General features: G+C 32.4%; 2 protein-coding genes across 2 annotated transcripts; one reads left to right on the forward strand and one right to left on the reverse strand.

The window, feature by feature from the left end:
* Positions 1 to 334: 334 nt before the first annotated feature.
* Positions 335 to 4268, forward strand: LOC113855836. The gene is made up of 7 exons (XM_027487465.1): positions 335 to 826; positions 1111 to 1213; positions 1308 to 2263; positions 2416 to 2518; positions 2667 to 3304; positions 3983 to 4081; positions 4154 to 4268. The coding sequence occupies exons 1-7, from the start codon at positions 335 to 337 to the stop codon at positions 4220 to 4222; spliced, it is 2460 nt and encodes an 819-aa protein (XP_027343266.1). The 3' UTR covers positions 4223 to 4268.
* A 3163-nt stretch (positions 4269 to 7431) lies between these two features.
* On the reverse strand, positions 7432 to 9466 carry LOC113853758 (xyloglucan endotransglucosylase/hydrolase 2). Its single transcript, XM_027484352.1, has 3 exons — positions 9182 to 9466; positions 8176 to 8369; positions 7432 to 7810 (listed from the first exon to the last, which is right to left on the reverse strand). Exons 1-3 carry the CDS (start codon positions 9464 to 9466, stop codon positions 7432 to 7434), a joined length of 858 nt encoding a protein of 285 aa, XP_027340153.1.
* Positions 9467 to 12028: the final 2562 nt, after the last annotated feature.

Consider the following 12028-nt stretch of genomic DNA (forward strand, 5'->3'; position numbering starts at 1 on the left):
TATGTAGGTACACGCGCCACGTTTCCAAGGGAAATTGTTCAAAGCCCCAGGTTCAGTCAATTACGGAAGGCTGTTTCCATTTCTAACGGATATCATGAGAGATGATTCTGGTAATATTTGCAGCTAATTCCTTATTCTCTACTAATTTGCATTAGATGATAATTAATTAGCATGTGATGAAGGAGTTAACTGGCCTAATAATTTTACAGGTACACCAAAATTGGGTTTTTGCCGAAAGGATGAGAAGGGTATCGATGGACAGGACTTCCAACTTCCTTTGCCATCTCAAAGTCAGGAGGCTTCTAAACAAGGACTTAAGACTGACAGTTGCTCCATGCGTGGTACTAATGGGTCAAAACTGACATCTTCCCACATCTTACTTGAATCACCAATGCAATTAGATTCTAAAGAAGTGACTAATGAGTGTTTGTCCATGCCACCTGTAGATGACCAATGCTTGAGTGAATCGAAGGCCGATGCCACTGCAGATTTTTGTGGTGTTAAAGATGTTGGAAGTGCTTTGCACAATAGTGACTTTATGCAATGTTTTAGCCCCGTTGATAATCTTGATTATGGAAAGTCTAGTAATCATAGTGGTTGTACCTCACAGCAGTTTGGTGTTTTGAACGAAGAATGTATGCTGACAACTCCTCCTGATGCTGAGATATATGGTAATTCAAAGGTGAATGTAGATCAATTAGAGAGCACGCCCCACGATGTGAATAATTGCAAGCCCATGGAATTGACCAAAAATACTCGGGAAAAAGCTGGTGAAGGGTTTTGTCTGAAAGCTGATAAGGGGAAAGATTCTCTTAATAGACAATCTGTAAGACTCTTCATTGTTTCAAATCTTGGTTTTCTATCAATTTGGGTTGGACATCTAGTTACCGGTTTTTACTAAACTAAAATTATGATTGTATTATCTAATCCAACTAGCTCTCAAAAACCTTGATGTTGAAAGATTTTACTAGGAGACTGTATATTGAGATTAAACTTTTGATGTTGTAGTTAGTGAGCTTTCTAGCCCCTTTTGTGTCTGTTTTAGGTAGTCTTGCCAATGTTGCTTTAAATTTAGTGGCAGTTCAGATATAATTTGGGACGTCTATGCAGGTGCGTGGACAACATTTGCACAGGAAACTTTTCAAAGCCCCAGGTTCAGTCAGCTATAAAAGGTTGCTCCCATTTTTAATGGATCTTACCAAAGATGATTCTGGTAACTACATTTGTGTTTTCAACCATTTTAATAAAAGAAATTGCATCAGACGTTAGTTAGATATGTATACTGAAGGAACTAATTGATTTTATAGGTACATCAAAATTTGGTCATCAGACCAATCATCAAAAAGATGAGGTGGGCATGAGTGCAAAGAGCTTTCAACTTCCTTTCTCATCTAAAAGTGAAGAAGCTTCGATAGATGAACCTAAGACAGACAGTAGTCCCATGCATGGAACAGTTGAGTCTAATGCAGTGGCAAACAATATATTAGTTAATTCTTCTAATGAGTTATGTCATGGCAGCCAGCCAAAATTGACGCCTTCTGAAGACTTACCTGAATTGCCTATGCAAATGGATGCAAAAGAAGCGGTTATTGAGGGTTTATCTGCCCCCGCTGTCAAAAAAGCTATTGAGAAATTTGTGATTGGTTCTAAAGATGGACGCTTGAGTGAATCCAAGTTTGACACATGTTCAGTAATGGTGGATAATTTTCATTGTGCTAAGAATGTTGCAAATGGTGAGCATAATGATGGCTTTAAGCAAGTACAAAATAGGATATCCGGACAACACAGAAGTGAGTCACCACCCAAAAATCAAAATATCCTTGATATCAACGGCGATGTCTCTGACCATACATTTGAACATCATGCAAGCCAAGAAAAAAAAATCACTATCAATTATGATCAAAGAAAGCAGTTTGTGAATCTGGAGGAGCGGGAATCTGTTCGAAGATCTTCTCCTGATTGTCAATGTCTTACTCTATTGAATCCTAAAATGCTAGATGCTGAGGAGAATGGAACTGGCAGTCACGCAATTAGCAGAAGTGATGATTCTGTGGTTCTAAATCATGTCCAGGTTTCAAATGAAGAACCTACATCACCATATGGGAAGAATATCCCAGAAAGTTCTGACATGGCTGGATACGGTGGTGATGAAACAGGAAATGTTCTAAATGCCATAGTTTTTGGTTCGAGGATGACTTCAAATGGCAGCGATGACAAAAATGCTAGTGATATCGAATATGGTTCTGAATCCAAGACTACGTCGGTGAGGACCGTAAAATTTTTACTGCTGATTTCCTTGAAACTTGCATGAATAAAATTATGATTCTACATTTCTCCTCCTCTCTCATTGATTTAACTAATACAATTACGAAATATATTTATTTGAAATATGCTTGATCATGTGGTTGAAAACAGGTTCTAAATGGCTGTTCGCGGGTTAAATTGTTGAAGCATTCTGGATCTTTCAACTACAAAAGATTACTTCCATTTCTCTTGAATATCGTGAAAGATAATTCTTGTAAGTATTATTGGATCAGTAAATGATCATTGCCAATACTTTCAGAAATTATTGGATCAAACACCTCTTCTGCCAATTTCAGCTTCAAACCTGCGAATAACTCCTACAAGTGATTCAAATGGCTGTGTTTTTATGAAACATTGTGCAGGTAATTCTGGTACCCAGCAGCAAACAGGGTTGCGTGCTTGTGATTTAAACAATGATAGTTCAAGTCCAAAATCTCAAATTCCTGAATTTCATTCATCTCATGGTTCATGCAAAGCGATTCAACTGCAAGATGAACAGGTTGTATTAAGTGGACAATGCCAGTCAGACAGCTATACTGATCCATCGATTTCTGTTCATGGAATGGATTTACCGATCACACTATCAGCAACTGTAATTAATGATGTTATCACCAGAGAAGAAAAGACTACACGTGCCTCGTCCAAGTCATCAGTTATCTCCGAAGTAAAAGGAAATAGTTCATTCCTGATATCTTCTAATGAGAAGCCAACTGAAACACGTGAATGTTGTCAGAGCTTGTCTCAACTTAGAGTCCCTGCCGTTAGTTTCAAAAAAGGAATTTTAAAAAGAAATCCAAGAGGATGCAGAGGCATTTGCGCGTGTTTGAACTGTGTTTCTTTTCGCCTTCACGCAGAAAGAGCATTTGAATTTTCTAGAAATCAGCTACTAGATGCCGAAGAGGTTGCTCGTGACCTTATGAAGGAACTATCTGATTTACGAAACATGTTAAAAAGATCTATGGATAGTGTCAAGAACAGCCCTGTCTTTTGTGGAAGCCAGGTGAGTGATACCAGATCTTAGCTCGTATCTACTGTGTTGGGTTGAAATTGACATGACTAATACTTACATTATACTTGTTCTGCTTTTCTTTCTTCTGCGTTCATTTCATTATTCTTAACGATGCCTATAAATGGCTACTTTTTATCCCCCGGCAATGTTATGAAATTGATGCTTTCAATTTAATAATCATTTCATCCCGCAAGTTTTTATGACTGGAAATCGTGTTTATCTATTAAGTAGTTGTATCAAGATTTGTAAAATTTAATCAAAAGGGAACTATGCACAAAATTTTATATTCTACGATTTGTAAAAGTAACAATTTAAAATGAAAATATTTATTCTTGACAAGTTTATACAATATTTTGCTTTAAGCCTTGGGAAGAAAGTTGTCAGTCAAGTTTTGGCCCTATACTATCATCTGGAACTTGCCTTTGTATTGGTAAATTCTCAGTAACCTTGCGTTCTTTTTTATTGCATTTGGAAAATATAGCTTCCTTCTCGCTACTCTTTGTTTTCTTTTTGTTGGAACATAATTTTTTTTAACTTAATCTAGTTCACCATTGAACTTATAATTCCAGCCATTTTACGCATCTGTATATGCAAAATAGTGACCGTTTAGCCTAAAGTAATGGGCAAATACTTACCAAACTAAGGCCTTTTCATCCCCATATATTTTAGGTGAAAGAAGCCTGCAGCAAAGCGTTTGCAGCAGAACAACTTGCAAAGGACCGTCTTATTCAGATGAATGACGATCTTAACATCCATTGCCGAATAACGGTATGTGCGTAGTTGTACTCAAGATTGGTTCCTTCAATTGAACAACAATTTTATTTCAGCTTGTTTGTACAGAGCTTGCAGCGACCAAGGGTTACGTTTGCAGATCACGTCGAAGAAAAAGTCATTCAACCTGGCGGATAATTGTGCATCTTAAACCAGCTGCTTCGAAGCAATTGTTCTAATGGACACGTCACTCGTCTTAGTGTCAAATATTCATGTTTATTGGATTGGTTTTGTTACATTTTAAGAGAAAAAATTGAATCAATAGAAAAAATAATATTTATATGAAAATATTACGCACTTTATCTTTATATATATATTGGATAGAATTTATTGACATTAAGGGTAAAGACTTGTATTAAATTTTAACGGTATAATTTAACATTTAAAAAGTTATTTTTTTTATTATTATTTTTACATACTTTTCAAGTAATTTTTTTAACTGTTAGATAATAATAATAATAATAATAATAATAATAATAATAATAATTTTAGAGTAAATTCAAAAAAATTATTATAAACATATAAAGTTAAATATGAATATTTTTGTTGTAACTTATTTGTTGTAAAACTCAATAGTTATGATAATCATTGAGGATGAAGAGAGACTTAGTTTACTTTTTTTTAAAGGTAAAAATATCATAAATTCTTTGATAAGAAATAAAGTAAAAATTAGCATTAATAAATAAAATTATTTTTTAAGGCATAAAACAAAAAAAATCTTAACTTACCTCATAATTAGTCGGTTCTTAAAAAGCATAATATATAATGATAAGTATGCAAGATGTGTCACATCATATTATTTTACATTTGGCTGTGGATATTTTAAATGTTGTTCAAGTGGGCTTTTCTTTTTTCAGTGAAACGGTAAAAAGGCCTGGTAGACATACATTTCATATATTACGTGAAGAGGCTGCAAAGGGGTCAAAATGCCATTTGCGAAGGATTTCTTAATTATACTATCATACAACAATGTTCTTTGAGAACGATTCTTGAAAGGCATTATGGATGACGTTTTAATTACTTGTGAGTATCTAGAATAATGTATGCTCATTGTTATATAATTCACTTGAACAAATTTTTACTCTATTATTGATTTATCATAAAATGTTGAATTCCTTGTATCATGAATAATTCCTTTCACTCCATCGTGTTTATTTAATTTCAGATTTTTTTAGAGTCTCATTCTCTCTCCTTTTAAAGAGAAGGAATCGCAAAGTGCAATCATTGACACAATAATATCAAATACAAACAAAAATGTTAGACTAATTTGTTTGGCTGAGGGGACAGCATTAGCACAAGATATGATGATCGCTTTTCTCGTAAGATAAAACATACTCACCCCTGATTTATGTTGCCTAAATTCTTATAACGTTGACTAAAAGGCAAGAGGAGGATTAGGTTATTCCCATAGCTTCTCCAGCCATATGCATGCATTTATCTTACCCTAAAATTAAGGGAGCCCGCATCAAGCATTTATTTATTTTTTCATTTTTTACGGCGATTTTTAGTCATATGTTGATATAATTTGGATTTGGATTTGAATTTTTTTAGCACATGATACGTTATGTTTCCTCTTGTTTTATTTACATTTTTTTTCTATAAATCATAGATATTCTCATAATACTTAAATTAGATAAAATTATTATAGGAAAAAAAATCTATTTTTTAAAATATTTAATGCAACTGCATTATTAATGATTTAATCTTTAGATCACATAGTGAATTAGAGTAATTCTATGTTAATTAATACATGTGTTTAATGATCATCTTATTTAATAATTTTTTTGTCGTTCTCTTTTTATAAAAAAATTAATTAATTTAAGAAATTAAAATTGATCAATCTCATACTTCTACAAAATTTAAAATTATATCAAACAATGCAAAATTTCTAATGGAGAGCTGTTCAAGAAGATTTGAAATATGAAACAGGGATGGTGAAAAAAGTCCAAAATTACAATTGGAGGAAAAATTCTCTTTGGACCCATCTTATTAATACATTAACCGATAAATGCGACAAAAGGGAATATATGTATAACGCAAATGTAAATAGTTCAAATATAGGCCACCCATTTGAATTCCATCTTTTTAGATCTCTTACTAATAATGCACATACATTGTTTTTGGGTGCATCATGTTGATTTTTCGATACCTCATTCTGAATCCTCAATTTTACTGTTTGCTTATTTTGAATTTGGTTAATTTATAATTTTTTTGTTTTCTATGTTTAAATAAAATTTTAATTTAGTCTTTAACTTTTTTTAATCCTTTAATTTTAGTTTAAGTTTTACTTCAATTCTTTAGTTTTTAAATTTAATTTAGTCTTCTAAGTTATTATTTCAAGATAAAATAATACTTTAACCTTGTTTGGTCTTTTAAGTTAACTAAATTTATTAAATAACATTTTTATAAGAAAATTGTTCTTATTTTATATTTTTTTGCATTTTATGATTTCGTCATCATCCAAGACTTTCAAATATTACTAAAAACTTTTTTAATTGTTCGTAAATTATTTCTAAACAGAAACTCATTTATACTTTTTCTCCATTGCAAATACATAATGATCACTTTCAACTCATTGCCATTTATCAAATATCATAAATTTATAAATTTTTATTGTTTACCTTTTTTATTATAAGCTTATGTGTATTAAATACCATAACATCCTCTGAACCAAAATGAAGACGATTAAATTTCATTAAAAAAGATTAGAGTAAATTTTATGTTAAATTTAAAGGATCAAATTGAATAAAAAAATTTGAAGGATCAAATCAAAATATTTTACTTAAACATAGAAGAGAAAAGTATAATTTATCCTTTTAAATTTAAATCATTTTAAATTATCAATTTACATTAAAATGTTATTCTTTATTAAGAAATAGGATAATTATATTTCCGGCGCAAAACAAAGAAGGGCCTAATCTTGTTTCTTGCAGTTATCATACTAATTTTGAATGATTAAGGTCTACGTTTCTATATGGTCTTTGTGATAATTGATTGTTAATTTTTATATTTATTTTTCCTTATATGTATTTTTTTCTCCTTTTTTCCCTTCTAATCTCTCTTTTATACATTTTGTACCCCAAAATAGTGTGAATTTTTTTTTCCGATCAATTACTGACATTTTCGATGACCAAGTATGAATTGCAGCCCATACTCGTAGGAAAATTGGTACAAAGAATTTGATTTATTATTATGAGTCATGACCCCTTAATATACATTAGCAAATATAAAATAGAAACTTAAGAAAAAAAAGACAGAAGTCATTAAAGAATAAAAGACATAACATAACATATATTATACAAAGATCTTGGAAATCCAACTCAAAATATGATCATTTTCTTAATTTCTTAGAACCTTGAGCGCCTGCACTCAGCAGGAAGACCTTGTGGGAATCGCTTAAGATCATTGCAGTAGTTATAGATCATGAAATACCTCTGAACCCATCTCAGTCTTCTTCTGCCATAAGCATCAAGTTCATTTGCACCCCATTCAGCACCAGAATTTGAAATGGAAGACTTGGATGAGTACTCAGTGGCTTTGAAATTACGGTAGTATGCTGTAAAAGGTGCTTTGGACCAATCAGTTTTCACCAATCCACCTCTGGTGGCCCAGTCATCAGCATTCCACAGGCTAGAATATATTCTCATGGGCTGGTTCTTTGGAAAAGGAACACCAAGAGATTCAGCATTCTTGAATACCCTAATGGGTATGTTGTCAACCGAGAATCTGCAGTTAACCCAATTGATCGACGATTGTTAATGGTTATTGATGAAAAGTATAGAAAACAACAATATTCTTCTGTCTCATGAAAAACTCTATCAAGCGAGTGTCGTTCCTAAGTTAACATGCATTACTCATAACTTATATTTTAAAAAAATTAATCAATAATAAAAAATGTCATAAAGAGTTAATCTTCTTGATTTATTTTATACGTCACTTTAAAACTTTCTAGTATTTTAATTTAAAACTTTATTTATTGTTTTAAAATATTAAAAGTATTAATTATTTTTTAATAATATCTTAGTTTATTAAAAGTAGCAAGAGATGTAAACAAAACATGTTTCCTTTGATGTTTATTTATTATCACTTACATGATGTGCTGGGGGTTCCAAATGATAGAGTAAGTGTGGAAGTTTCTGGTGGGGTCGAACCAGAGGTAGAACTGTTGTTCTCTGTTACCTTTGCCTTGGGTGAAGATGTTTGTGTGGAGAATGTAAGGGTCCCCACTTAGGTTTCCCAAAAACTCAAAATCAATCTCATCGTGTGTTGGCCCTTGGGATGACAACTGCACCGCAGCAAATGGAAATAATTGATATGGCCTTTGTGTTATGTGGTAGAAGCACAAGGCAACACACAAAATAAAAGGAATATAACTTTGTGGAATAGTGAGTTTTGCTTGATAATAAGAATTTTTAATTTGGTGCATGCAATGCATAGTAGGAGTTTAACAACTTTAAATTCACAAAGACCCTTTTGATTTTTTCTTATCAATTAAAAATTAGACAATCATCCATTTTGATAAAAGTGATTTTATATGAAGATTTTTGTTTTGGACAAAGCTAATTAATGCATACGTCAATATTTGAAAGCACCGTTGAGTGAATAAATAAAGCATTAGTTGTTGAAAAATAAAATTCTGTAGTCTAACTTGTTTTTGTGGGTTTGCTACAATAGCACTTCTCGTGAATGTACAGTTGAGTTTGACAAAGGTTGATGTTTAAAGTGTAAAAGCGGTCAATAATGGTCGTATTTGAAGACAGGATAAATCATGTCCCTTCATGAAGAATCAATGCTGAAGTTACGTAAAAGAAAAGACACAGACACACATACAAAATTCTACAGTATTATACTGTATTAGCTGGTATGTGAGGAAGGATAATCAAAATTAACGAGCATAGCTTTTAATGGTAATTAAAAACAAGGGTAATGACTATACCCAAAAAAAAAAGAGAAAAAAGATGATCATGATGATATTTGCACACCATAAATTTTATACCATTTATACTATATATTAATATATGTTTTTATTTAAGCAAAAAGTAGTATAATGTGATGAAAATAATGTAGAAACATCATTATCGTTAAAATAGAACATACATAGTAAGCAGTGACAGTGCCAGCAGAGTTGCCGGCAACAAGCTTGAGCTGCATATCAATCCTGCCAAATAGGTACTCTTTCTTTGATTGGAAGCCAGAGCCAGAGACTTGGTCAAGTGATAGAGAGAGAAGCTGACCCTTATTGAATATCTTAGCACGGTTACCACCCCATGTTAGTTCAAAGTCTTGGTAAAAGCTACCAGCACAGGTAGCCACCATAGTGCTAGCCACTATACCAATTAGCATAAGTACATAAAACCCATTATGAGTGGAAGTAGAAGCCATTTTAGAAAGAGAGAGAGAGAGAGAGAGAAATTGTGCTTCTTGTGATGTGAGGAATGTGTTTAAAAGAAGTGGATATATATATGTGTGTGTGTGTGAGAGAGAGAGAGAGAGAGATGAAGGGGTAATTGGGTATGGGAGAGTGGTGGGACGCGTGAAGGGGCAATAACTTGGGGTTGGAGGGGTCAAAAGCTGGTGCCAGCTTAGCAAATTTTGAAAGCTGGAAGCTTTTTTGTTTGGGTATTGGTTAAAAAACTTAAATGGATTTTTTGAGTTACGTTTTTTGTGTTTGTGCACAGGATACAATTTAGTATGAGCAATGATTGTGTTCCTGATATTGTTCAAATAAAAAATAATAATTGTATCCCTAACATATAGGGGTAGACCCCATTTTTGTATGATTTGGAACAAAAATTCTTTAAAAAAAAGAGAAAATTGGGTGATGGATGCCAACTGGGTGTAATATGGAAGGAGAATAAAGCCATGGAGGTATTTAAACTTCATAGGACCACCAATCATGAATTATGGATCCAATTAGACGATGCCATGTGGCACGGTTCATTCCTGAGTCATTGCCATTGCCCTTGTACTATTGCCACTCCCCTTATTCTTAATAATTTTCATCTGTGACATTTAGATATTATTTGATGTTGGGGTTAAAATTTAAAAGTATAGTCACGAGACTGCCAATGATATGGCATAGTTATCCACTTGGCTATGCTGATAACTTCTGCTTGCTTTATCTCTGGCTGTTACACAGCTTTGAGTTTCATTTTGTCTTTTCCAATGGTGACAACAACAACTTTGGATATGAATGACAGAACAAGTAAAAAATTTCAAACCAATATGCATTTATTTCTCACGAGTACGGTGCATAAGCAATTATTTATAAATCTACTTGTATGAAGGTTATTAATGAGAAAAATTAGTAGTGCATGAACTAGCTTCCTGCCTACACCCACCTTCAATTTTACAATAGCCAAATGGTTCCAGCATTGAATAAGGATGTTCTCCAAAATCAACCTTGGAAAGAGGGTGAGTATATCCATAATTACTCCCTTACCAAAGAGTATGGCAGTGATCACTTCATCACTAAAGCACTGCTACCTGTTACAAATTATTATTATTATTTAGGAAATTTGAAACAAGAGTTAATAAATAATAAATTTTTTTTTTAAGAAATGTGAATGTATTTCTTTATTTTTCAACAAACATTTTATAATTTTGATTTGTTAACCATAAACTATGAATTCGTGCGAATCATCATTGAAAAGTAGTCTTCCATCCATCCAATGTTAATTAACCATCACTAACTAGTTATTGAAAGAGAAGTGCAAATTTATTGGTTATAAGGAAATGGTCAGTGGGAATCAACTTATGGCAACCAGCTAGCAGAATCTCCAACCTTTCCTTGCAAAAAGTCACTAAAATGATGGTGCCTTATTTAAAAAGTTTTTAAATTAATGAGTGTGAGAATGTGTATAGATGGACCTGATTTTTATGTGAATATATAGATTGTTGAGAATTCAATTAATGCACATTCATTTCTTTCTACTGATTTCTTTATTATCAAACATAAAGCATATGTTTTCTTTTGCAAACAAAATAATAGCATATCAGTACAAATCGACTGCATATGGTTGATGCTTTCGGCAATTATGTTATGCTTCCTTTTAGATAAAGAAATTTGTGGGGTTGAAGATGCCTATAGAGTAGATTTGAGAAAGCCAAGAGCACAGGTGTTGCAAGTGTCTTGAAAGTTCAAATGAAACAAAAGAGTAAATAACGAGATGAATGTGAGTATAGAATTCATAGACAGTGAAATTGCTCAATGCAACTAAATTGGTTGCTCACTATTGTTGATGGTTGATATTGTCACAAATATAGATCCATCAATTAATCAAAACTACTTATTCCTCATCAAATCATAGCCTTCATGAAAAGCAAGGGAAAGATCATAAAAAAAGTGTGAATTCATCCCCTTAGCTGAATGATGAAACTCCCTCACAATCTTTTTTTAGCATATGCTTTTGGTGAAGATTAAAGTAGGCATATGCCTTTCATCAGTGACAATAATTAATTAGAATAATTGTGGAATTAAATATCATGGACGTATCATAATAGTATTTAGTTTGTAACCACAATATTCCCTTTGAAGAAGGACACATTCCAGAACTAATTGAGCCATTGCAATCATTGTTGCTGTTTTTGAATTTTGAGCTAAGAGTCTCCATAATGGAAGATGCTTTAATCCGTAGTTTCATGTTGATCGTAGAACAGCAGAGACTGGGCTGGCAGACACGGTGAGTTGAACGTTTCAAAACCAGAAACGGTGGGAAATCTCTACATATGCAATGTTTAATTCATAGTTTCATACCGCATGAAGCTTCAGTTAAATTAGGGAAATACTAAAATACAAAAATTGATGGAATAAAAAGTTGCATATTTTTTTTATATAAATTATTTTATTAAAAAAATATTAATATTATAGTTAAATATGTAATATTAAATTATATATTTAGTTTTTATACTCAACATTTGTTTACGAAATAGTCTCTTTACTAT

Source organism: Abrus precatorius, unplaced genomic scaffold (assembly GCF_003935025.1).
Source record: "Abrus precatorius isolate BTA unplaced genomic scaffold, Abrus_2018 Scaffold11, whole genome shotgun sequence".
NCBI classification, from domain to species: domain Eukaryota; kingdom Viridiplantae; phylum Streptophyta; class Magnoliopsida; order Fabales; family Fabaceae; genus Abrus; species Abrus precatorius.

What these genes read in the sequence shown, in the direction of transcription:
- LOC113855836 (XM_027487465.1), top strand. Translation starts at nt 335, where the DNA reads ATGCGTGGTACTAATGGGTCAAAACTGACATCTTCCCACATCTTACTT. An exon ending in TCTTACCAAAGATGATTCTG is followed by an intron (nt 1,214 to 1,307) that starts GTAACTACATTT and finishes TTGATTTTATAG; the next exon opens with GTACATCAAAATTTGGTCAT. An exon ending in ACATCCATTGCCGAATAACG is followed by an intron (nt 4,082 to 4,153) that starts GTATGTGCGTAG and finishes TTGTTTGTACAG; the next exon opens with AGCTTGCAGCGACCAAGGGT.
- LOC113853758 (XM_027484352.1), bottom strand. Translation starts at nt 9,466, where the DNA reads ATGGCTTCTACTTCCACTCATAATGGGTTTTATGTACTTATGCTAATT. An exon ending in GCACTGTCACTGCTTACTAT is followed by an intron (nt 8,370 to 9,181) that starts GTATGTTCTATT and finishes GCTGCGGTGCAG; the next exon opens with TTGTCATCCCAAGGGCCAAC. An exon ending in TGGAACCCCCAGCACATCAT is followed by an intron (nt 7,811 to 8,175) that starts GTAAGTGATAAT and finishes GGTTAACTGCAG; the next exon opens with ATTCTCGGTTGACAACATAC.